This window comes from Neoarius graeffei, chromosome 4, assembly GCF_027579695.1.
Source record: "Neoarius graeffei isolate fNeoGra1 chromosome 4, fNeoGra1.pri, whole genome shotgun sequence".
NCBI classification, from domain to species: domain Eukaryota; kingdom Metazoa; phylum Chordata; class Actinopteri; order Siluriformes; family Ariidae; genus Neoarius; species Neoarius graeffei.
In genome coordinates, this window is record NC_083572.1 from 36,937,278 (window position 1) to 36,961,944 (window position 24,667).

At 41.3% G+C, this 24,667-nt stretch overlaps 1 protein-coding gene across 2 annotated transcripts in view; it reads left to right on the top strand.

Annotated features, from left to right (window-relative positions):
- mtss1 (MTSS I-BAR domain containing 1) overlaps positions 1-24,667 on the top strand; it is a 208,466-nt gene that overhangs the window by 116,474 nt on the left and 67,325 nt on the right. For both annotated transcript variants that reach the window (XM_060919207.1, XM_060919206.1), the window contains exons 4-5: positions 2,959-3,043; positions 6,482-6,573. In XM_060919207.1, coding sequence (XP_060775190.1) covers positions 2,959-3,043; positions 6,482-6,573 — 177 coding nt within the window. The remainder of the gene's footprint in view (positions 1-2,958; positions 3,044-6,481; positions 6,574-24,667) is intronic.

A 24,667-nucleotide genomic window follows, 5' to 3' on the forward strand; every position in this document is an offset into this window, starting at 1 on the left:
GTCGCATCTAACTACAGCCCCAAAAAATACCATTGGCCATGCTGAGCCTAGCTACATTGCTAACAGGAGTAAACAGGAGTGACAGCGCGTGTGACTGACTGGGAGGTCGCGCAAAGCTCGGAGAGGTACAGATCAGCTCGTCTCAATTCAGAGAAGAACATATTTCATTATGGAAGTACGGTGGACTGTTCCTTTAATGGTCTGGAATAAATTGAATGCTACACGTTGATGGATTACTTTCCTCTACACCCATTTGAGGAATGTATTGTCGGACTTAAACCAACATCTGAAGAGGTGAGATCGCTCCTTTTTTTTTTCCTATTTTTGCTGGCGGGATTGGCTTTGTTTTTGACAAGCGCATGGGCGGTGCGCAGTTTTGGTTACTGCTTCCGCAGTGTTTGGACTAGTTATGGGATTTGACGACACCTCGCATCGAGTTCGTTACACTTCTACCCGGCGTGAAGCACTGACAGTCATGTGGTTGTGACGTCATCGTAAACAAATCCGTTCTACTCATCCAGACGACTTCGCAACGGGGCCGTTGCCAGATTTTTCCACTCTGGAACCCGTTCTCAAAAGATTTCGTTTTGGGGCACCCAAAACGCCGGTGCCGTGTGGACGCCAGGCCGAAACGATAAACAACTTTATCAGATTCACCTGAATCCGTTGCCGTGTGGACAGGGCCTCAATCTGCTCAAAGGAAGGTCAGTTTTATAGCTTCTCTAAAGAGCTCAACTGTTTTCAGCTGTGCTAACATGATTGTACAAGGGTTTTCTAATCATCCATTAGCCTTCTGAGGCAATGAGCAAACACATTGTACCATTAGAACACTGGAGTGAGAGTTGCTGGAAATGGGCCTCTATACACCTATGGAGATATTGCACCAAAAACCACACATTTGCAGCTAGAATAGTCATTTACCACATTAGCAATGTATAGAGGGCTACCGCATGACGTCACCGCGCCGCAAGATTTTGTTAGGCGCCATATTCGAAGACCAAGTACATGCACTCAGAATATAAAACAAAGTACGAGCGAGAGTAAAGTGACACGATGAATGATAATTCTGGTTATGTGAGTACATTACCAGCTGCAGAAAGGGCACGGTACATGGAGAAACTGGCTGTGATTGATGGGTTTGACCCATATGATAAGACTCGGGGCAAGGGAGAATGGAAACATAAGGAGGACCTGACACCAATTCTGCCATCTGTTTGCTACCCAGACATTGTAAACTATTTGTTGTTTACACCCAGTGCCTACACTGCTGATGACTTGAAAGCCTACAAAGGGCTACAGGCTTACAATTATGTTGTTAGCGGCTTGGTTTGTGATATTACAGCTGTTATTAAGAATAACCTACACATAGTTATGGCCAAGGTAATCTTGTTGATATTTATCTTTTAATAATATATCTTTTCAGTTGAAGAATTAATACTTTTTGTTACTATTAAGGTATCCATCATTTAGGTTAATTTATCCAAATTATACATATGTATTTATGATATACGCCTACACAACAACTATGCTTTATTTATATAATACACTAAGTAACTTTAAAAACGCACATTGATAAAACTTGCTGAATTCGTGCTGAGTTTATCTCAAGAAGAAAAGAAATATATCACAATGGAAAAATAACTTCGTTCCGCCCGAATAAGTTCCAAATCTGTGCTCAAATCAGAATTGAAGGGAGTTGTACTCAATAACGTACAATATGACTCGGGTAGTCAATGACATGGACAGGCTTTAATTTTCAAACAAATTTTGCATACACTGTACACACACAATCTTGCCTATAAATACCCGGGGGAAATGATGGGAAAATTGTCATTATTGAAGATGCCACGCCTAAGCCAAAATCAACGTGAACAGGCCATCGGGATGTTGCGTGCCGGAAGTACACAGACAGAGGTCGCCCGGCACTTCGGTGTTCATCATTCGACCATTTCCCGTTTGAGTCAGCGTTACAGACAGACAGGGAGCACCAGGGATCGTCCACGCCCTGGTCAGCCTCGAGTCACGACGCCAGTTCAGGATCAGCACATCAGGCTAGCTCACCTCCGTGACAGATTCCTGACACCCTCAGTCACTGCTGCTGAGACCCCTGGACGACACAGACCCAGAATCTCCAGCATGACGGTCCGAACATGGACCAACTGTCACTTTGAATTTTTTTTATTGTGAATTAATTCTTGAGTTTGACAATAAATGTCCTTTATCGATGTTTCAAGATGTGTGTGCATTACATACAATATCATAAATTTCAAATATATGCATGGATCTAAAGTGATTATCGTGTTGAATTCCATTGTGCGTTTTTAAAGTTACTTAGTATAGGAGGGAGAGCAAGCCCCAAACCATCCTAAATTATTATTATTATTATTATTATTAAATTGTAGAAGTCTGGGAGGCTTGCTCCTCATACAGTTATCAACTTGAGGCCAATTTAGCATGTTTTAAATCTGAATTTCTTGCGTTTGCTTACCTCAAAGTGTCCGCAGATCATGCACAGACTTATCCATTATATCCACAGTTTTTTGCCAAGTCTCACACAGGTTTCTTTCAAGTCTACTGTTGGGCCAATAAATCATAAATAAAACAGCTCAGATTTGTTTAAGTCGTTTGCCACTCCACTTTATTCTCGTGGGTTCACATACCGCTGCCGTTATTTCCCCCTAATCACGAGTTTGTTGGTCTTCCAATATGGCGCAGGGTCTGTTTACTTCCGGTTTCGGGTGACGTCAGTGAAATCCCTCTATAGAGTGGATTTCTGATTAGTTTAAAGTGATCTTCATTGAAAAGAACAGTGCTTTTCTTTCAAAAATAAGGACATTTCATAGTGACCCCAAACTTTTGAACGGTAGCGTATCTGTTTAGCAAAGGTGCTAAATCATGTCTGCTTTGTCTTATTTGGTTAGTTTTTCATGTATTTTTGTGTATTTATTTGTTTGTCAGGGGCAACAAAAGAAATCGGCTCAGCGTTGACCAGAATGTGCATGAGACACCGAAGCATTGAAAGCAAACTCAAACTCTTCACTACGTAAGGACGTCCTTTATCTCCATTTTCCTTTAGCTGTCTCTCTTCATTTTCTAACAGAAAAAGGATTTATGAATTTTAGTTTTTTTTAAGCCCTCTGAGAGAGTCCAGTCCTGTAAAATGTTTGTAATGATAGAACATTGAAGTTGAAAAACTGTGATGAAAATGTCAAGTTTATTTTAATGATGGTGAAAAACTCAATTAATTAAAACGCTTAATATTATCGCATTTATTGTAACCTCGGACGTAAAAAGTGAGAGTTCGTTGAATTGCTCATGGGTGTTGTCATGAGATGAAAGTTAAATGTAAATTAGTGCGAGCTAGTTAAATCCTTCTTTGTGGCTAAAAGCGTTTTCATTGTTGGAATGCTTTAAATGGACTGACGCATTGTCATTAAGAGAAACTCGAGGAGGAAAGTCAGAGTTAGAGAATGAGCTCAAAAGTGCCAAAAATAGAGAGAGGAATGGTTAAGATGTGCATTTACGTGCATGGACATTGACAAGGCCAAACCTTTCTCCAAGTGTGTGCTATGTTTGAAGCAGCTTTCTAATGAAAATATGAAGCCACCTTTCTTAAAAATATTTGGAAACGAAACCACATTTAAAGGCAAGGTTACAATGATGAAAACAGTTTCTAAAGGAGTAAAACAAACTTTTTCAACAAGAAGTTTCACTTCGTGCATGCTTAAAGGAGAACTGATTTTTTAAATTGACTTAATTGACCACTAGTTGGCCTCGTGGTTAGCGTGTCCGCCTCTCGATCGGGAGATTGCGAGTTCGACTCACGGTCGGGTCGTACCAAAGACCATCATAAAAATGGTACCTACTGCCGTCTGGCAAGGCACGCTGCAATACAGATGCGAGTGGGGAGTCAAACTCTCGTGGTTACCAGAGGACCCGGCCCCCACTGTAACCCTAGCTATGTAATAGGCGAGAGGCCGAGGGCTACGGAAACGGAGATTGGCGCCGCCCTATGCGCCACATGGCGTGGGAAGGACTTCTTATTTCTTAATTAATGTGGTAAGTACATTTTCAGTTGTAGTAACCTTATATTGTGACTCGTATTGGCAACTAATTGCAATTAAATATTATACTTACCGGCCTATTTGTTTTTTAGCCATGTTGAATTTAGTTCGTTTGGTCCACGGCAGGCGTCGCTTATCCGCGCGATCTTCACGAGACTTGTGCGAGACTTCGAAACATGAAGTGTCAGCCAGGTGTCAGTGCCGCCATTTTGAAAACTGTTTTCCAAACAAAATATTGCACAAAAACGAGTTTAAATGACGATTACTGCCTACTTTTTTTCAAACTTTCCTGATTGCTATCAAAACAAACAAAACTTCCGGCTTGATTACATCAGGATTCGAAAGAGGGCGCGCGCGTCTTTTGACAACGTTGGCAGATGTCGGTCACTTTGATTTCCGCTGTACGTTTTACTTCCGTCCTACGACGTCTCACACAGGGCTCAACGAATCTCGTTTATGGCCATTGCGTTGACGTACGGACTGATGTATTACAGAGCATATTTCAAACACTCATAACTTGTTATAGCAGTGACAAAATAGCGATCAAAAACGCATTCCGATATTTAATAAAGAGAGAGAAATAGAATTTTGATGATAAATTTGCCTTCAGTTCTCCTTTAACATCTCTGGGAATATTTGACATGCAGTTCATGCTGAAGGGGTTTGGCTGACAGAGTTTAAAACCCCTTGTCGATGTATCTAAGACTACGTTCAGACTGCACCCTGAAACGACCCATATCCGATTTTTTTTTTTTGCCCATATGCGACCTGTATCCGATTTGTTATTGACAATCTGAACGACACAGATCCGATTTTTTCACATGCGACCCAGGCCGCTTGGATATGTGGTCCTAATTCCGATGCATATCCGTTATTTTCACATGCGACTGCAGTCTGACCGGACAGGTCGCATTCATGCGACCTACACGTCATCAACAAGAGACAAACGTCACTATTCTGCGTTGGCTAATCCCGCCTCTTTGGTGGAAAACAACATTTGTCCAGTTTTCAGAATTTAAATAGACTTTTATAGAATTGATCAAGGTAATGGTGGATTTGGTAGGGACCTGGATGTTTATCTGTTAGCCTGATTAAATAAAACAGTTTCTATAACTGATTTATAACTTAAACCATCCTGTATTACAAGATTATAAGATTGTTCTGGAAATTTCCAGTAATTTGACACCTTCGGTCTCATTAGTCTGCTGCCCACATTAATCAGATTATTGTGCGAGTTCCGCCGCCGCCACAAAAACCACATCGCCAGGTCTCGCCTCATCTCCATAGCAAACTGCACTGGTGTTTCTGCACCTTGAGCCAGCGCTGAGAGAAGTCGCAGAATTCAGCTGGCTATAAACAATCTAAATAAATATTTATAAAAATGTAGAAAAAGTTGATTAATATGACGAAATAAATATGTGCAAATTATTAAGCCTGAATTAAGAGTTTGGTAATACAGCGGCTGTATCCCAAATGACTGCCTACTGAAGCTCGAGTGCACTATATAGAGTTTAAAAATCCATTACTTCCTAGTAACATGTAGTGCACTTGTATAGAAATTAGAGAGACATTTAGGAGTCAACCCTCGTTACCAGGCTACACGTTTTCATTTCAGTTCAGAAACAAAAACACACACGAGACCTCACACTTTAACACTAACCAGATAATTAAACAAACAAACAAACAAAAAAAAGAAATCATTAAACTTGAAGAGTGCGCTTTTTTTTTTGTTTACGTATTACGTAGATGTGCTTATTACGTGTCAATTTGCGCGTGCGGGACACTTTCGGGTCGTTTTCCGTTCATATTGGAGATCGCATACAAGTCTCATATAATTGGTAATGTGAACGGCCTAACAAAAAAATCGGATTTCACAACAAATCGGATATGGGTCGTTTCAGGTTGCAGTCTGAACGTAGTGTAATTAGCTATAGGTGGTGTTCAGTCTCAAAAGGGACTGGTGCATCGATGGCATCATGAGGAAGGACAATTTTCTAGAACTACTGACATCGGTCAAGTTAAAACTTGGTCGCCTTTGGGTCTTCCAGTAGGAAAGTGATCTTAAGCATACCTTAAGAGTTTGAATGTCTGTAGCCTAGGTGTATGTAAACATTAGGCCTCAACTATAGGTTTCTGGATGAAAAAAATGGAACTGGCCGACATGTAGCTTTTCCATACCCAGTAGTTAATACATTTGATTTGTCCACCACTGTACAAGGTCGTATACAAAATATTCTCATGCTTTAAAACTAGACTCAAGCATGATCTGACCTCATGCCAGGACATGTTTCGTAGGTCTGTGACGCCGCCGACATTCTTTTGTGAACGTTTTTATTATCGTGTGTAAATAAATATATGTTTGATCCTTTTCCACCATTTCGTGTGTGTGTGTGTGTGTGTGTGTGTGTGTGTTGCAGTTCTTTCATGGATAAGCTCATCAGTCCACTGGAGCTGACGTTGGAGGACTGGAAAAAAGTGGCCAGTCAGCTTGATAAGGATCACGCTAAAGGTTGAAACGCAAACCTCTACATTTAGGGTGCATCAGTTGCCCCCTAAAAATGAAAAGCTCCTCCGATCATGATGCATTTTTGTTTTTATGTTCCTTTTGGTAAGAAAACACACTGGGTGAAATATTTTGACAAAATTCAAAAGTTTAATGGTGGCACCAGGAGCGCAAAGTTATAGAAAAAGCTGCAATTTATGACAAAATTTCCATCACTTTTCATGAAACATTATGGCACCTTATAGAGTATACCAAATATCTTAGATACACATTTTTAGTACATCTCATTATCTGTAGCCGCTTTGTCCTTCTACAGGGTCGCAGGCAAGCTGGAGCCTATCCCAGCTGACTACGGGCGAAAGGCGGGGTACACCCTGGACAAGTCGCCAGGTCATCACAGGGCTGACACATAGACACAGACAACCATTCACACTCACATTCACACCTACGGTCAATTTAGAGTCACCAGTTAACCTAACCTGCATGTCTTTGGACTGTGGGGGAAACCGGAGCACCCGGAGGAAACCCACGCGGACACGGGGAGAACATGCAAACTCCACACAGAAAGGCCCTCGCTGGCCACGGGGCTCGAACCCGGACCTTCTTGCTGTGAGGCGACAGCGCTAACCACCGTGCCGCCCCATTTTTAGTACATATTCTAAATATATTATCAAGCACAGTTTGAGTTTTAGCTGTTCATTGAATCATTGTTCAACTACTTTTAAACAATACAAATGTTTTATGAAATCCCATTAATGCTTCTCAATCCCTTGCAAAGGTCCTTAACATGATCTCTGGCTCACAAGAAATCAATAAATGGAGTCCAACATTGTGATTCAAACCTTACGCGAAAACATAAAATAAGCGTTTTTTGGCAAAAAATGAACCTCATGGTGCCACCATTAGACTTTTGAATATGGGTTAAAAAATTTTACAGGATGTCTTTATTGGTGAAAAGGAACACCCAAACAAAAATGCATCAGATTTTATGAAAGTGAGGGCAACTCATGCACCCTACTTTACATAGCAACACCTTTATTGAACAAGATATTCAGGATTTTTTTTTTCCTGCCTTAATGTGACGCAGATGTCGCTTTCATGGCTGTGTAGACACACATCTGATCTTTCCAGTCACTTTCATATGTGGTCCTCGTTATAAGATACGTATGTGATTCATGGCCATGCGACATGAATGAGAACAGTCAGATCAGAATTCACTTGGCTTTTTGCCTACATGTATGCATTGACTGCTGTCTTCGTCAGGCAGCCCCAGTAGTGCAGCAAAACAATAATGGAGGAGAGCTACAATAACTGTGAAAACTACAACCCCGATTCCAAAAAAGTTGGGACAAAGTACAAATTGTAAATAAAAACGGAATGCAATGATGTGGAAGTTTCAAAATTCCATATTTTATTCAGAATAGAACATAGATGACACATCAAATGTTTAAATTGAGAAAATGTATCATTTAAAGAGAAAAATTAGGTGATTTTTAAATTTCATGACGACAACAACACATCTCAAAAAAGTTGGGACAAGGCCATGTTTCCCACTGTGAGACATCCCCTTTTCTCTTTACAACAGTCTGTAAACGTCTAGGGACTGAGGAGACAAGTTGCTCAAGTTTAGGGATAGGAAGGTTAACCCATTCTTGTCTAATGTAGGATTCTAGTTGCTCAACTGTCTTAGGTCTTTTTTGTCGTATCTTCCGTTTTATGATGCGCCAAATGTTTTCTATGGGTGAAAGATCTGGACTGCAGGCTGGCCAGTTCAGTACCCGGACCCTTCTTCTACGCAGCCATGATGCTGTAATTGATGCAGTATGTGGTTTGGCATTGTCATGTTGGAAAATGCAAGGTCTTCCCTGAAAGAGACGTCGTCTGGATGGGAGCATATGTTGCTCTAGAACCTGGATATACCTTTCAGCATTGATGGTGTCTTTCCAGATGTGCAAGCTGCCCATGCCACACGCACTAATGCAACCCCATACCATCAGAGATGCAGGCTTCTGAACTGAGCGCTGATAACTTGGGTCGTCCTTCTCGTCTTTAGTCCGAATGACACGGCGTCCCTGATTTCCATAAAGAACTTCAAATATTGATTCGTCTGACCACAGAACAGTTTTCCACTTTGCCACAGTCCATTTTAAATGAGCCTTGGCCCAGAGAAGACGTCTGCGCTTCTGGATCGTGTTTAGATACGGCTTCTTCTTTGAACTATAGAGTTTTAGCTGGCAACGGCGGATGGCACGGTGAATTGTGTTCACAGATAATGTTCTCTGGAAATATTCCTGAGCCCATTTTGTGATTTCCAATACAGAAGCATGCCTGTATGTGATGCAGTGCCGTCTAAGGGCCCGAAGATCACGGGCACCCAGTATGGTTTTCCGGCCTTGACCCTTACGCACAGAGATTCTTCCAGATTCTCTGAATCTTTTGATGATATTATGCACTGTAGATGATGATATGTTCAAACTCTTTGCAATTTACACTGTCGAACTCCTTTCTGATGTTGCTCCACTATTTGTCGGCGCAGAATTAGGGGGATTGGTGATCCTCTTCCCATCTTTACTTCCGAGAGCCGCTGCCACTCCAAGATGCTCTTTTTATACCCAGTCATGTTAATGACCTATTGCCAATTGACCTAATGAGTTGCAATTTGGTCCTCCAGCTGTTCCTTTTTTGTACCTTTAAATTTTCCAGCCTCTTATTGCCCCTGTCCCAACTTTTTTGAGATGTGTTGCTGTCATGAAATTTCAAAATGTCTCACTTTTCGACATTTGATATGTTGTCTATGTTCTATTGTGAATACAATATCAGTTTTTGAGATTTGTAAATTATTGCATTCCGTTTTTATTTACAATTTATACTTTGTCCCAACTTTTTTGGAATCAGGGTTGTACAAAAGCTCGTTTTCTGGCTTGCTTTTGCCTTCTCAACCTGATTATGTACAGCTTATGAACTGTTTGTGCGCCTTCAGAACATAATTCGATGCATACGTTAACTATTAGCGTGTCCATTTAGTTGGTTTTAATACCGAGTGGTTTCATAAATGAAGTGTTGAGGGTTTTTTTATTTTTATTTTTGATGACTCAGACGACTTGTGTTGTAGTTGAGTCACGTAACCTCGAGTCTGAATCCAGTCTCGAGTCCCCAGTGTTCAAGTCCAAGTCATTAAAGAAAATTTCAAGTCGAGTCCACTATTGAGCCAAGTAGAGTCTGAGAACAAGACTCCAGCTGCACCATTTGACGGTGGCTGTTGCTGCCTTTATGTGAAACCGTCTCTGCTATCGTGTTGGATGAACGTTACTGCTTGGCTGCCCCATTTTAGGCTACGTTTACATTAGACCGTATCTGTCTCGTTTTCTTCGCGGATGCACTGTCCGTTTACATTAAACCGCCTGGAAACGCTGGGAAACGGGAATCCGCCAGCGTCCACGTATTCAATCCAGATCGTGTCTGGTCCGGTGCTGTGTAAACATTGAGAATACGCGGATACGCTGTGCTGAGCTCTAGCTGGCGTCTCATTGGACAACGTCACTGTGACATCCACCTTCCTGATTCGCTGGCGTTGGTCATGTGACACGACTGCTGAAAAACGGCGCGGACTTCCGCTTTGTATCACCTTTCATTAAAGAGTATAAATGTATGAAAATACTGCAAATACTGATGCAAATACTGCCCATTGTGTAGTTATGATGGTCTTTAGGCTTGCCATCCTTCCACTTGCAAGTAGTAAGTGATATGCACTGGGATCTCACACACAGCGGCTCAGTCCCGAATCACGGCTTGTGCACTTCACTCACGCGCTGTGTGAGCTGTGCAGGGCCGGAGTGCGCACCCTCCAGAGGGCACTCGCTGTTCAGGGCGGAGTGATTTGGAGCGCAGGATGCCTGCGGAGCCGAGCGTATCCGTGTATTGGCGTTGCTGTGTGCACGCAAATCGTGTATTGGTGTTGCTGTGTGCACGCTAATCGTTTTAAAAACGTTAATCTGATGATCCGCTGATACGGTCTAATGTAAACATGGGCTTAGTTAATAGGCTACAAATAAAAAGCTTTTTCTTCACTCAGCAAGCCCCGCTATCAACAGAGCAATGACCATAGCATGTCACTTCTCTGGGTGGGGTCTTGCCAAATGATGATGGAAGTTCGAGGTTGTTCCCATCGTCTCCTCGATGGTTCTTCTACGTATGGAACACACAGCAGTGCATCTTTTTTTTCCCCCACTGCACAAGAAGTCTGTATAAGCAAAGCGGACGATCCTAACTGCATTCTCTCCAGGCATTTTAGCGCCTGAGTATTTCTGAACATGACAGGTGTCAGGGAGTGTGAAGTATTCTGTCAGAGATAGTTGGGAGACGGCTGTAAGTGCAGAAGGAGTGTTTTTATTAATGCAAGTGAAGACAGGTAAACGATCCAGAACGGCAGGCAAAATCATACAACAGTGAAACGGGCAATAGGTCAAGCAAGGCACAAACAGGCTATCGTAGACTCTGTAGAATCAAAGACGCGAAACAAGAAAACAAATAAGGCTCGGTAATGTGTAAGCAACGTATCTCAATACTTCGCAAAGTAAGTATGCTCTCGCAGTCTTTTATATAGGCGTGCTGATTGCGCCTTAACCCTGTGCAGGTGCGAGTTGTTTATGGCAAGCGTGCCCGAGAGTCTATTTGATGCACACGCACGACACACTTGCACGAAATTAGTACAAAAATTAATGTAGATGTAAAAATCTTATGCCAAATTATTATGGCACGTTGCAAAAAATAAATAAATAAAATCTGAGTCTTCGTCTACAATTTACGAGTCTGAATACGGTTAATGCACGAGTCTGAGTCCGAGTCATCAGTGGTCAGTCACGAGTCCTTAAAATTTAGGGCACAAGTCAGACTCGAGTACTACAAGCCTGCGTGTAACTATGAACGTGAACCACCAAGACGGGCAAAAAAAAAAATCATCATTGAACGATGAGGCTTGTAATGTGAATGTTGCCCGAGACTGCTGTTTTAATCAGCGTTTTGTTTGAACATGTAGTCTAAAATTGTCACTGTGCCTCCCCCCCCCCCCCCCCCCCCCCAAAAAAGGCACAGTCATTCTATAAAATAAGCATGAGATGCAATGATTTTAAGTGTTCACATAAACATTCCTTTTTAAAAAAAAATGCATAAATAATCAGGGCGGCACGGTGGTGTAGTGCTGTCGCCTCACAGCAAGAAGGTCCGGGTTCGAGCCCCGGGGCCGGCGAGGGCCTTTCTGTGCGGAGTTTGCATGTTCTCCACGTGTCCGCGTGGGTTTCCTCCGGGTGCTCCGGTTTCCTCCACAGTCCAAAGACATGCAGGTTAGGTTAACTGGTGACTCAAATGCTGTGTTCACACTTATACCGGTACAGTTTAGTGCAGGGGTGGGCAAACTTTTTGGCTCAGGGGCCACATTGACTTTTGAAATTTGCCAGGCGGGCCGGGCCAACACCAAATTCATACATATCGAACATAAACCTGAAAAGCTTTAGTGTTATTGTAAGGCCTTCACTGACAGAGACCCAAATGCAGATCAGATTGACATTTATTTTAGTTCTCAGTCAACAAAGGCAGAGCAGAAAAATGCTTGCAGTTCAATAGATTGGCACATTAAAAAATATATACACATAAACACCAGCACTACAGCAGCCACCCACGACAACCAAAATTACTAAGAGTTATACTTTTTATACTATCATGTCTGTAAACATGTGACTACCATCTTATTACAGCTCCAACATAGTTTTAAAAAGAGAAAGTGTTAATACTCCCATTCACTCAGCAACCGCTGAGCTGTATTCGTCCGTGCTTGCGCTGACTGGTTGTTAGCATAATTAGCATGCTTGGAGGAAAAGTGCCGTTTGACGTTATATTCCTTTAAAACTGCAACGGTTTCTTTGCAAACAAGGCGTACAGCCTTTGATCGGACTTCAGCAAAAAAATATGTAGTCGTCCATTCTTTATTGAACACCCTGCACTCACTGTCCACTTTTCTTTTTTTAGGACCACTCACTGTAAAGTTTTATCCTGTGTTCTCGAGATCATCAGTGGCACGGGCGCCAGAATGACTTCCATGGCACGCGCTGCACCACTCTGCAAATGTAATCTCGCGTGAATACGACTGACTGGAAAGACGGATCTCTAGAACACCTGTCTACGTGATAACACTGATGCTTATAGTTTATAGATCTGCTCAATCGTGTTTATATGATTGTCTTCCGCGGGCCGGATTAAAAACGCCAACGGGCCGGATGTGGCCCGCGGGCTGTAGTTTGCCCACTTCTGGTTTAGTGCATCTGTCCACACTAGCAAGAAATGTTTGCGGTTTTCTTTCACGGTAGGCGAAATGTTTCCGTGGTTACCGAGTAACTTCCTTCCGAGAATATATGGCATCCGTTATTTTGAGATCTCGAGAAAACAAAACAATTATTTCATGATCTCAGCTGGATCACTGTATCTCCGTCGGTAGAGACAAAGCCGGGCCAGTCTTCTGCGGAGGTGCCGCGGACTAATTTTGAAATTATCCCTTATTAAAAGACTTAATGCAGTCTCTCCCTGTGTCAACCCCTGATCAGAATATTGCCTTATTAGGTGATCGATTATTCCAGACATTCTAATGACCAAAGTTGCGTCTATACAGAATGAGAAATAGCCCCAAAGTCAGCATATCACAAGTCTCTTGGCGCACCTGAATGAACCATTTCTCAGCTGTTTACTCAAGATCATGAAATAATTGTTTTGTTTTCTCGAGATCACGGAATAACGGTTTTGTTTTCTCGAGATCTCAAATTAGTTGTGATGTTTTCTCGAGATCCTGAATTAATTATGTCGTTATCTCAGGATAACAAGGTGAATTTAAAAAAAAAAAAAGGATTATATGAAGGGCCTCTCTCGGCTTCCGTACGGATGAAACAACGTGTGTGCTTTTTGTTGTCAGTGTACAGTCTGTATTTCTGGTGGTCGTTTATTCAGTCGAATCGTATAAAACGCGCGAGGCAGTTGAGAAAGAAACAAACGAATCTCCGTTCTTCACTATTTTATTCAGCGAAGACATCGATTGAGGTGTGTGACTTTGCGCATGCGCATTATATTTGTATCGATACAGAACCGCTTCATCTGTCCACACTACAGCGAAGCGCTACAGTACCGATACTGTACCGGTACAAATGTGTGGGTTTCGTACCGATAGTGTTATACCACTACAGTACCGGTATAGTTGCTAGTGTGGACAGGTGTTGTGGTACGAACGTAGTTTCATATCGGTACAAAATCCCTAGTGTGGACAGGGTATAAATTGACCGTAAGTATGAGTGTGAATGGTTGTCTGTGTCAGCCCTGTGATGACCTGGCGACTTGTCCAGGGTGTACCCCGCCTTTCGCCCGTAGTCAGCTGGGATAGGCTCCAGCTTGCCTGTGACCCTGTAGAACAGGATAAAGCGGCTAGAGATAATGAGAGATAAATAATACATTTAAAATTAACAAATGTGGCCAAAGTATGGGAACCTGATGAATGCCAAAGAAATGGTTGTCCTTGGATAAATTTTGCTTTCCTTGGTTATAAATATAAGACGTCCGAGATGGGGGTTTTGATTTTGGGACTTGTGTAACACGTCAGCCATAAGTTGTATGCAGGAGCTCGCATTTAGCTTGCAGCAGTAATTCTCAGCATTTGATATTTGCAACACACTCTGCAAGAATGTTATGGTTGTTAAAAAAAAAAAAAAAAATTTCTTACAAAAAAGAGGGAGGGGACTTTAACACCTTTTTTTTTTGTGTGTGTGTGCTGAAATAATTAGCAGACAATACCTTTTATTACTGATGGAGAACATGTATACTAGCCTTTGCTGCAGAATGTCAAGCAAATATTAAATGCAGCCTGACTGCAGTCATAGCAGAGTGACGCTCCATGCTTAAGAGAATATAATAATGCATCGACCTATTTTTTTTATTTTTTTTGATGGCTTTTGCGACCGTATGACGTCTGTATGTATGAATGTGTACCACCACAGAGAACCCAGTCATTAGTGCAAGGCAACGGATCTCATAAACACTTGACCACCAGGCAATGAAATTTGTATTTTTATTTAACAATGACTTTTTTAAGTAGTTGTCATAGTGTTGTGTAATGTGTCGAAGTAAAGAGTGTGACGAGCAGAATTGAAATCTTGTTTAATTTTGTAAATGTGTCTTAAAAAACCCAAGTTATGAGCATTTTTGAAAATCCAGTGTTTTTATAAAATTTCCATTTCTGTCCGTTGCCCCGGTCATAAACCGGCAATCATTTTCCACTGGTTTACTTTTCCATTTGTGACGGGGGGAACCTCAATCAGAAATTAGTAGACCACAAAGCTAAAAATAGAGATTTAGAGTTGAGTGTCAGGGTAAGAATTACAGGTAAATGCTGTTTCTTGTAGATCACAATTATGCACCTAGAAGGCTTAAAGGAACAGTCCACCGTACTTCCATAATGAAATGTGCTCTTATCTGAATTGAGACGAGCTGCTCTGTACCTCTCCGAGCTTTGCGCGACCTCCCAGTCAGTCAGACGCGCCGTCACTCCTGTTAGCAATGTAGCTAGGCTCAGTATGGCCAATGGTATTTTTTGGGGCTGTAGTTAGATGCGACCAAACTCTTCTGCGTTTTTCCTGTTTACATAGGTTTATATGACCAGTAATATGAAACAAGTTAAGTTACACAAATTGAAACGTGGCGATTTTCTATGCTATGGAAAGTCCGCACTATAATGACAGGCGTACTAACACCTTCTGCGCGCTTCGACAGCACATTGATATCTGAGCTCCGTATCAATGCGCTGCCGAAGCGCGCAGAAGGTGTTAGTACGCCTGTCATTATAGTGCGGACTTTCCATAGCATAGAAAATCGCTACGTTTCAATTTGTGTAACTGAACTTGTTTCATGTCACTGGTCATATAAACCTATGTAAACAGGAAAAACGCGGAAGAGTTTGGTCGCATCTAACTACAGCCCCAAAAAATACCATTGGCCATACTGAGCCTAGCTACATTGCTAACAGGAGTGACAGCGCGTCGGACTGCGTCTGACTGACTGGGAGGTCGCGCAAAGCTCGGAGAGGTACGGAGCAGCTCGTCTCAATTCAGATAAGAGCATATTTCATTATGGAAGTACGGTGGACTGTTCCTTTAAAAAGTAATAAATCAATGAAATTGGTTTATCCTTTGTGTTTAAGCATAAAAGCCAGAATGTAGCGTCGAATGTACAGTGAGAGTAAAAAGTATTTGATCCCTTGCTGATTTTGTTGGTTTGCCCACTAATAAAGACATGATCATTCTCTACTTTTAATGGTAGATGTATTCTAACATGGAGAGACAGAATATCAAAACGAAAATCCAGAAAATAACTTTAAAGAATATATTTTAATTGATTTGTATTTCATTGAGGGAAATAAGTATTTGATCCCTCTAGCCAAAAGCACTTAATACTTGGTGGCAAAGCCTTTGTTTGCAAGCACAGCGGACAGACGTTTGTTGTAGTTAACCACAAGGTTAGCACATATATCAGGGGGAATTTTGGCCCACTCTTCTTTGCAGATCCTCTCTAAATCATTAAGGTTGGTGGGCTGTCGCTTGGCAACTCGGACCTTCAGCTCCCTCCATAGACTTTCGATTGGATTGAGGTCCGGAGACTGGCTGGGCCACTCCATGACCTTAATGTAGTTCTTCTTGAGCCACTCCTTTGTTGCCTTTGCTGTATGCTTTGGGTCGTTGTCATGTTGGAAGACCCAACCACGGCCCATTTTCAACTTCCTGGCAGAGGGGAGGAGGTTGTCCCTCAGGACTGCACGGTACATGGCTCCATCCATCTTCCCACTGATGCGGTGAAGTAGCCCTGTGCCCTTGGCAGAGAAACACCCCCAAAACATGATTCTTCCACCTCCATGCTTGACGGTGGGCACAGTGTTCCTGGGGTCATAGGCAGCATTTTTCTTCCTCCACACATGACGAGTAGAGTTAGGCCAAATAGTTCAATTTTGGTCTCGTCTGACCACAGAACCTTCTCCCAATCACTTTATACATCTTTGAGGTGATCATTGGCATACTTTAGGCAGGCCTGCACATGTGCCTTCTTAAGCAGGGGTACCTTTCGGGCACTGCAGGATTTTAATCCATTGCGGCGCAAAGTGTTGCCAATTGTTTTCCTGGTGACTGTGGTCCCAGCTGCCTTGAGGTCATTCACTAACTCCCGCTGTGTGGTCGCAGGCCGATTTCTCACAGTTCTCATGATCATTGCCACCCCACGAGGTGAAATCTTCTGTGGAGCACCAGACCGAGGTCTACTGATGGTCATGTTATACTTCTTAAATTTTCTCATAATTGCACCAATGGTTGTTACTTTAATACCCAGCATCTTGCCAATGTTTTTGTAGCCCATTCCAGATTTGTGCAGGTCAACAATCCTGCCTCTGAGGTCCTGAGAGAGTTCTTTGGTCTTCCCCATGTTGGAGAGTTTGGAATCTGTCTGATTGTCTGATTCGGTGAACAGGTGTCTTTCATACAGGTGATTAGTTAGAACAGGTGTCTTCAATTCAGGTAACAGGTTGATTGGGCGTGTCTAACTGGTCTGAAAGCCAGAACTCCTAATGCATACTAGGGGATCAAATACTTATTTCCCTCAATGAAATACAAATCCATTAATGTATATTCTTTAAAGTTATTTTCTGGATTTTCGTTTTGATATTCTGTCTCTCCATGTTAGAATGCATTTACCATTAAAAGTACAGAATGATCATGTCTTTATTAGTGGGCAAACCAACAAAATCAGCAAGGGATCAAATACTTTTTACTCTCACTGTATGTTCACTTTTAAATTATGGACACCAGGCATGACTAATGAAGGTGGTGCTCGAATGTGCTCTGTGTAAGAGGGTCAAACTTTTTGTTAATTCTGTTCAAAACAGTGTTACTGATATTTATACACCATCTCGTTTTTCCTCTGTGAATTTTTTTTTTTTTTTTAAATTAGGAAAATCATTGATTTTTAGGAAGGATACAAAATTTCTCACTTGATCCGATCTTTCACAGGCACTGGACAGCAAAGTGTTCAGCTGATTTTATTGGAAAATCAAGTAAACATGAGAGATTCAACAACAAAACACAGCCCGGTGACGAATATCACTAAAAAACCCAAGATGGCAGCATCCGTGAATTTGGTGTATTGAGTTGCACAACGTTTAAAAAAAAAAAAAAAACGCTTCAGGTAAAAGCTCAACACTGCATAAAATTAACAACATTCCATAAATGTCATTTATTCTTCAATCAACACTAGTTTTATGTAGATTAAACACACTTAAATGTTTTTAAAGGCCAAATGAAAACATGCTGTCCGCTCACAAAACGTCTGGGAGGTTCATCAGCACAGCGGCACGCTGTCAAGCCTACTTTATTTACAGTGCCTTGCAAAAGTATTCATACCCCTTGAACTTTTTCACATTTTTCCACCTTACAACCATGTCCTTAAATGTTTTTTATTGAGATTTTATGTGATAGACCAACACTGAGTAGCACATAATTGTGAAGTGAAACGAAAATGATGAATGGTCTTCAAAATTTTAAACAAATAAAAATCTGAAAAATGTGGTGTGCATTAGTATTCAGCCCCCTGTACTCTGATACCTCTAAATACAATCCAGTGCATTCAATTGCCTTCAGAAGTCATCTAATTACAGTAGTTAATAGAGTCCTACTGTGTGTAATTTACTCTCAGCATAAATACACTTGTTCTGTGAAGGCCTCAGTGGTTTGTTAGAGAACACTGAAGAACAAACAGCATCATGAAGACCAAAGAACTCACCAGACAGGTCAGGGATAAAGTTCTGGAGAAGTTTAAAGCAGGGTTAGGTTATGAAAAAATATCCCAAGCTCTGAACATCTCAGGAAGCACTGTTCAATCCATCATTCAAAAATGGAAAAAGTATGGCACAACTGCAAACCTACCAAGACATGGCCGTCCACCTAAACTGACAGAGCGAGCAAGGAGAGCACTGGTCAGAGAAGCAGCCAAGAGGCCCATGGTCACTCTGGAGGAGCTGCAGAAATCCACAGCTCAGGTGGGAGAATCTGTGCACAGGACAACTATAAGTCGTACACTCCACAAATCTGGCCTTTTTGGAAGAGTGGCAAGTAGAAAGCCATTGTTGAAAGACAGGCATAAGAAGTCCCATTTGCAGTTTGCCAGAAGCCATGTAGGGGACACAGCAAACATGTGGAAGAAGGTGCTTTGGTCAGATGAGACCAAAGTTGAACTTTTTGGCCTAAATGCAAAGCGCTGTGTGTGGCGGAAAACTAACACTGCTCATCACCCTGCGCACACCATCCCCACTGTGAAACATGGTGGTGGCAGCATCATGCTATGGGGATGCTTTTCTTCAGCAGGGACAGGGAAGCTGGTCAGAGTTGATGGGAAGATGGATGGAGCTAAATACAGGGCAATCCTGGAAGAAAACCTGTTGGAGGCTGCAAAAGACTTGAGACTGGGAAGGAGATTCACCTTCCAGCAAGACAATGACCCTAAACATACAGCCAGAGCTACAATGGAATGGTTTAGATCAAAGAATATTCATGTGTTAGAATGGCCCAGTCAAAGTCCAGACCGAAATCCCATTGAGCATCTGTGGCAAGACTTGAAAATTGCTGTTCACAGATGCTGTCCATCCAATCTGGCTGAGCTTGAGCTATTTTGCAAAGAAGAATGGACAAAAATTTCAGTGTCTAGATGTGCAAAGCTGGTAGAGACATATCACAAAAGACTTGCAGCTGTAACCAGGGCTCGAAATTAACTTTTTTTTCTGTGTCCCCCCCAGTGGTCCCGAATTCTGTGTTGTATTGTCCCGAATGGAAGCAATAGTGTCCCCATTTTTTTCCTCTCTGAAATAACCAGTGGTTAATATTATCATATGAAGTTACTATTATATTTGTAACTATGCGATTTTGAACCCTTTATATCATTTTTACAATAAGTCACAAAACACAAGTGACACATGTCCTATACATCATCTACTTCAAAATTAGTTATTGCATTTTCAGTTTATTAAACTTTGGCGATCTCACTGTATGAATAGATACCCGTTTATTTAAAGGGGCCAACTAGCTCATTCAGAAAATGTTTCAACTCCCTACATCTGCAGTACATTTTAGTTGAAAATAAGACCCCTTTTATGTTCATTTCATCTACTTATACCTTGAATATCTGTTGGCATTTATAAGGCCAACTTATAATTTTCACCATTACCGTTATCCATTTTTATGAACTTTCCGTTATCCATTACCGTTATCCATTTTTATGGACTTTCCGTTATCCATTACCGTTATCCATTTTTATGAACTTTCCGTTATCCATTTTATGAACTTTCGCTGCCGGGTGCAAATGTTAGCACCATCAGCATAGTGCCAGGTCCGAGCCTAGTTGTGCTGCTGACTGACTAAACTTTCTGAACTAGAAAGACACCAAGAAAACTCACTAATTCTGTTGAACGGTATCTTCCGTCAATATCATCCACATCATTCCTGTTGTATTTATAACGTGTCTAACAGTGTTCATTAAGTTCATTCAGTTGCTAGTGTTGCCTGCAGACCAGGCGATGGCACTTTGGATCCTGAAGGTCCCGGAGACGTTATGTCTGGGCTTTCAGTTTCTTCCCCGCGGTCGGTCCGCTTCAACCACTTCAGCATTTTTGTTCTGGCAAGAGTCGGCACAGTGTGTGCGGTAGCAATTCCATTCCAAGTCCATATAATGCGGACTCCGGCCGAAGATTCTAGAACAGAATGCGCTGCTCTGTAGCCTACGGATGCAGGTGCATCGAAAGTGTAGCTACTATGTATTTTTCGCTGTTAACGTTTTAAAATTAAAATTGACAAATTAGGTGAATGTCTACGTATGTGTTACGGCTTTGTAAATAATATTAATGTAGAACTTTTTTTCTAGATCTATTTTTTCCATTGTCCCGGGATTGTCCCAGATATGATAATTTTGTGTCCCGATGACATTTTTTATGGTCCCCGGGACGTCGGGACACCGTTAGTTTCGAGCGCTGGCTGTAACTGCAGCAAAAAGTGGCTGTACAAAGTATTGATGCAGGGGGGCTGAATACTAATCAAGTCAAGTTTATTTGTATAGTGCTTTTAACAATAAAAATTGTCGCAAAGCAGCTTTACAGAATTTGAACGACTTAAAACATGAGCTAATTTTGTCCCTAATCTATCCCCAATGAGCAAGCCTGTGGTGACGGTGGCAAGGAAAAACTCCCTCAGACGACATGAGGAAGAAACCTCGAGAGGAACCAGACTCAAAAGGGAACCCATCCTCATTTGGGCAACAACAGACAGCATGACTATAACATTAACAGTTTTAACATGAAGACAGTTTCGTTGATGTAACTCTTCATTGATGGAAACTTGAGTGCAAAACTGTTCATGACAACTGCCGTCCTAAAGTTAGCAAGTCAACTGCAGTCCTCAGCCATAAAAGCATTACTGTAAGAGTCCAGAGCGTCCTCCAGGTGTAACCCTCAACTGTCCTCATGGGGCCGTCCTTCACAGGAGCGATGCGATAAAACTCCGACCAGACACAGGGCACCAGGATGGATCAAGCAGGTCCGAGGGGCAGAAGAGGCCAGCATCTCAATCCCAGGACCAACATGTAACTCAGAGGGACAGATGTGTGGGGGGGGGGAGAGAGAGAGAGAGAGCACAGGTTGTTAGGTATGCCCTAAAAATGACAAGTATTAAATCTGTGTGGTAGGCTCGCAGAGATGAGTCTTGACATCAGGCATAATACACAACAATGGCATGTTAATATGGTTAAAAAATATCATGACCTGCTCTGGCTGGATGCTTGATTGGGTGATGGGAGCACACTCCTCAGCAATGATGGGATGCAGATGGGACCCTTAGGGCTGGCCAAGACAATTCAGTTACATTTCACCGGGTCTGGGACATGCGACAGAATGCACATCACATTTTTCAGATTTTTATTTGTTTAAAAATTTGAAGACCATTTATCATTTTCGTTTCACTTCACAATTATGTGCTACTCTGTGCTGGTCTATCACATAAAATCTCAAACTTTTAAGTTCGTGGTTGTAAGGTGGAAAAATGTGAAAAAGTTCAAGTGGTATGAATACTTTTGCAAGGCACTGTACATTAGAGAGATGGGTTTTAATTTGCTTTTTAGAAAAATAACATGGGATTATTTAAGCACCTTTTTACATAAAATATTCACAACAGTTCAAACAGCTTGATTAGTCCACTAGCTTGGTGAACAATTGACAGTTGTAACCAGACACCTGTTTGACATGTCAAGATTGAGCTCCAAGCTGCATACGGTGCATTCGGTCAAGGAGTGTTTTCCAGTAGGGTTTTTCCCCGAAGGTTTTTATCCTTCTGTTTTTTTTTTTTCATAGCAGGCAACATATCTTGGCAGGTTTTTTTTTTTTTAAAAACACCCCAGTGATTTCTTACTCTTCACGCTCCTGTAAACAATTATTGTCTCGTTCAGTAGTAATTATGAGCGTCTTTCCTTAGTTTCAGATAATCTAAAACTACCACGGATCGATATTGCTTAGTTCTTATGTCCGATAACATTCGATTGTAACTATATAGTAATGATATAAAGTGAAAGCACAGGTTCACTGCTGTCCACCAGCAGGGCTCGACATTTAACTTTTAAACCCACTTGCCCTGAGGGTTAAGTGGGGGTTAATTTCCACTTTCCCCACAATATTATCATTTGCCCCCTATTTTGCAAGAACTACTTTTATTTTATTCTCTTATTTTTTTTATTTTTTTTAGGAAAACCATAGAATAGTTGTGAATTGCAGCATAAAATGAAGATCACACATTGAGTTGAAGTTTGGTTATTGCTTAAGTTTATTATTAAGTTTGGTTATTGGTTGCTTTTACTTGTAACTGACAATTTTATCCAAAATAAATTTTCCTGCCTTAGTCGATTTATTTCCATTTCACATGCGTGCGGCTGTTAAGTTCAGTGTGTTTGTGTAGAACTCTCTCAGACTATAGGTTCATTACTCGATAATGTAGAAATCATAAAATAGAAATCTATAACACAGTTTGTATGAAGAAAATAGGGTGCCAAGACTTTTGAACAGTACTGTTTGGGGGGGGGGGGGGAATATATCCTCTTGGTCATGATGCAGCACTTTTTTTTTAAACCTAGAGGTGGATGATATAAGTGCTGCGTCATGACAGACAGGATAATGTTTGAGTTTAAAATTTATTGTTTAGTGGGTAGGTTGTGCGTGTTTTATACAGACCTGGCAACCTGTAACTGAATCAGTGCAGCTGGTCTGTCGTGACCCAGCGCGTTTTTTTTAAACTATTTATTTATTTATTATTTAAACCTAGAGGCGGATGATGGAACCAATATATATATATATATATATATATATATATATATATATATATATATAAAATATTTTGCACAGGACTGTGTTCCTCTGATAACAGAAACAAAGCTCCAGCTCTCTCTGCTCTTAATCTGTTCTGTTCTTTCAGGATTTATCGCACGTCACTCCTTATTGAAGGTTTTATGCCTGAGTTTGAAACCAATCTGGGTTTTCTGTGTTGAATAAGGAAGAGGCTTCACCTTTAAGAAAATCAAACACTTTCATGAAGGCGCTGACTCGAATGCGAGCGGAAAAAAAGAGATTCTTAAGCAAACTCTTCCATCCTCGCTTCCAACTTTTTGTGTAAAATGCAATTTAAATGCAGTCGTGAATTTCTCTGGAGTTTTCAGGCTGAGCTCCTCTCATCGTATTCTTTAACCACTTATTTCCTCATTGCTCTTGAAGCATTTGCTTCTATTTGTTAACATTTTTCTTGATAGCAGGGAGACAGTAATGCCTTTTATCTATTTCTCTGTTTGAACAAGCAAAAGCGGTGCAAAAATTAACCAAACTGAAGACAGATTAAGCCTTGCTTGCATGAAAAACGGTGCCCGTCTGACCCCAGCTGTAATTATCACGTGATGCGTTACGTCATGCACAAGGGCTCTATAAACATTACGCGTACCATACTACAACAGCGGGGGTATATAAAATAACTTGCAAAGCAGTAAATGAAACCGAGCCGAAGAAAACAGCCAAGGCATAATGGCAGATATGTGAGGGATGCTTTTAGGAACTGAAATAAAAGATCAAAAAGCTTAATTTTTGTGGTGCTAGTTGATGATATACGCTCGTTCCAGCTTGCTTGGTTGGACCTGTCAGGGACATATCCCCCTCGCCCAAATGTGTTTTTCATTTGCTCCGGGCAATCGGGCAGTCCTTAATGTCGAGCCCTGACCAGGCACCCACCATAATAAATATCGTGGTGGTGTTTCTGGCGCATAGCATGCGGTGTCAAAGAAAGGAATAAATATGTACCGTAAATGTGATGCATCTCTCATTATTGGTATCGCTGTCACAAAACAATGCAGCTATTTATTAACGTGAAATACATGACACTACACAGTTCGATGGTTCATATGCTTTATTGTAATAATAATATTCAGGTGGGTTTTGTGCACTTGCAAATATTTTTGCTCAAAGACTCATCAGGAGCTCCGTTTTTTGGCACTGCCTATATATCTGCATTACAGTTGTTCTTACTATCTGTTCGATAATGACTTTCGGATGACTTGATACTGAGGACAGAAATCGTTTAAAGCTGGTACCATTGATGGCAACGTCACACTCCTTGCATGTGTAGATTACATATTCGTACAACACGCATTCAAACGAAGGCTGTCGACTGATTTTTTTATTGGGCATTGTCAGCTTATGAATTATTGGCACCCTTAAATTTGGGTTACAAAAAAGTAATTTGGTTAATTTAAGTAAATAAGCTATTATCAAAATATCTTTTTGATGACGGGAAAAACCACGTTCTTCGCAGATCGCATATTTCACCTTTTCACCAGTGTTTATGAACTCTTATGGTGTCATCCATGGATGGCTCTTTATTTCACTGATAACTGAGGGAGTTGACCCAGTGACCAAATTTCTTTAGATCACCCACATGTGAGATTAAGCTAATTAACCACAAATGCT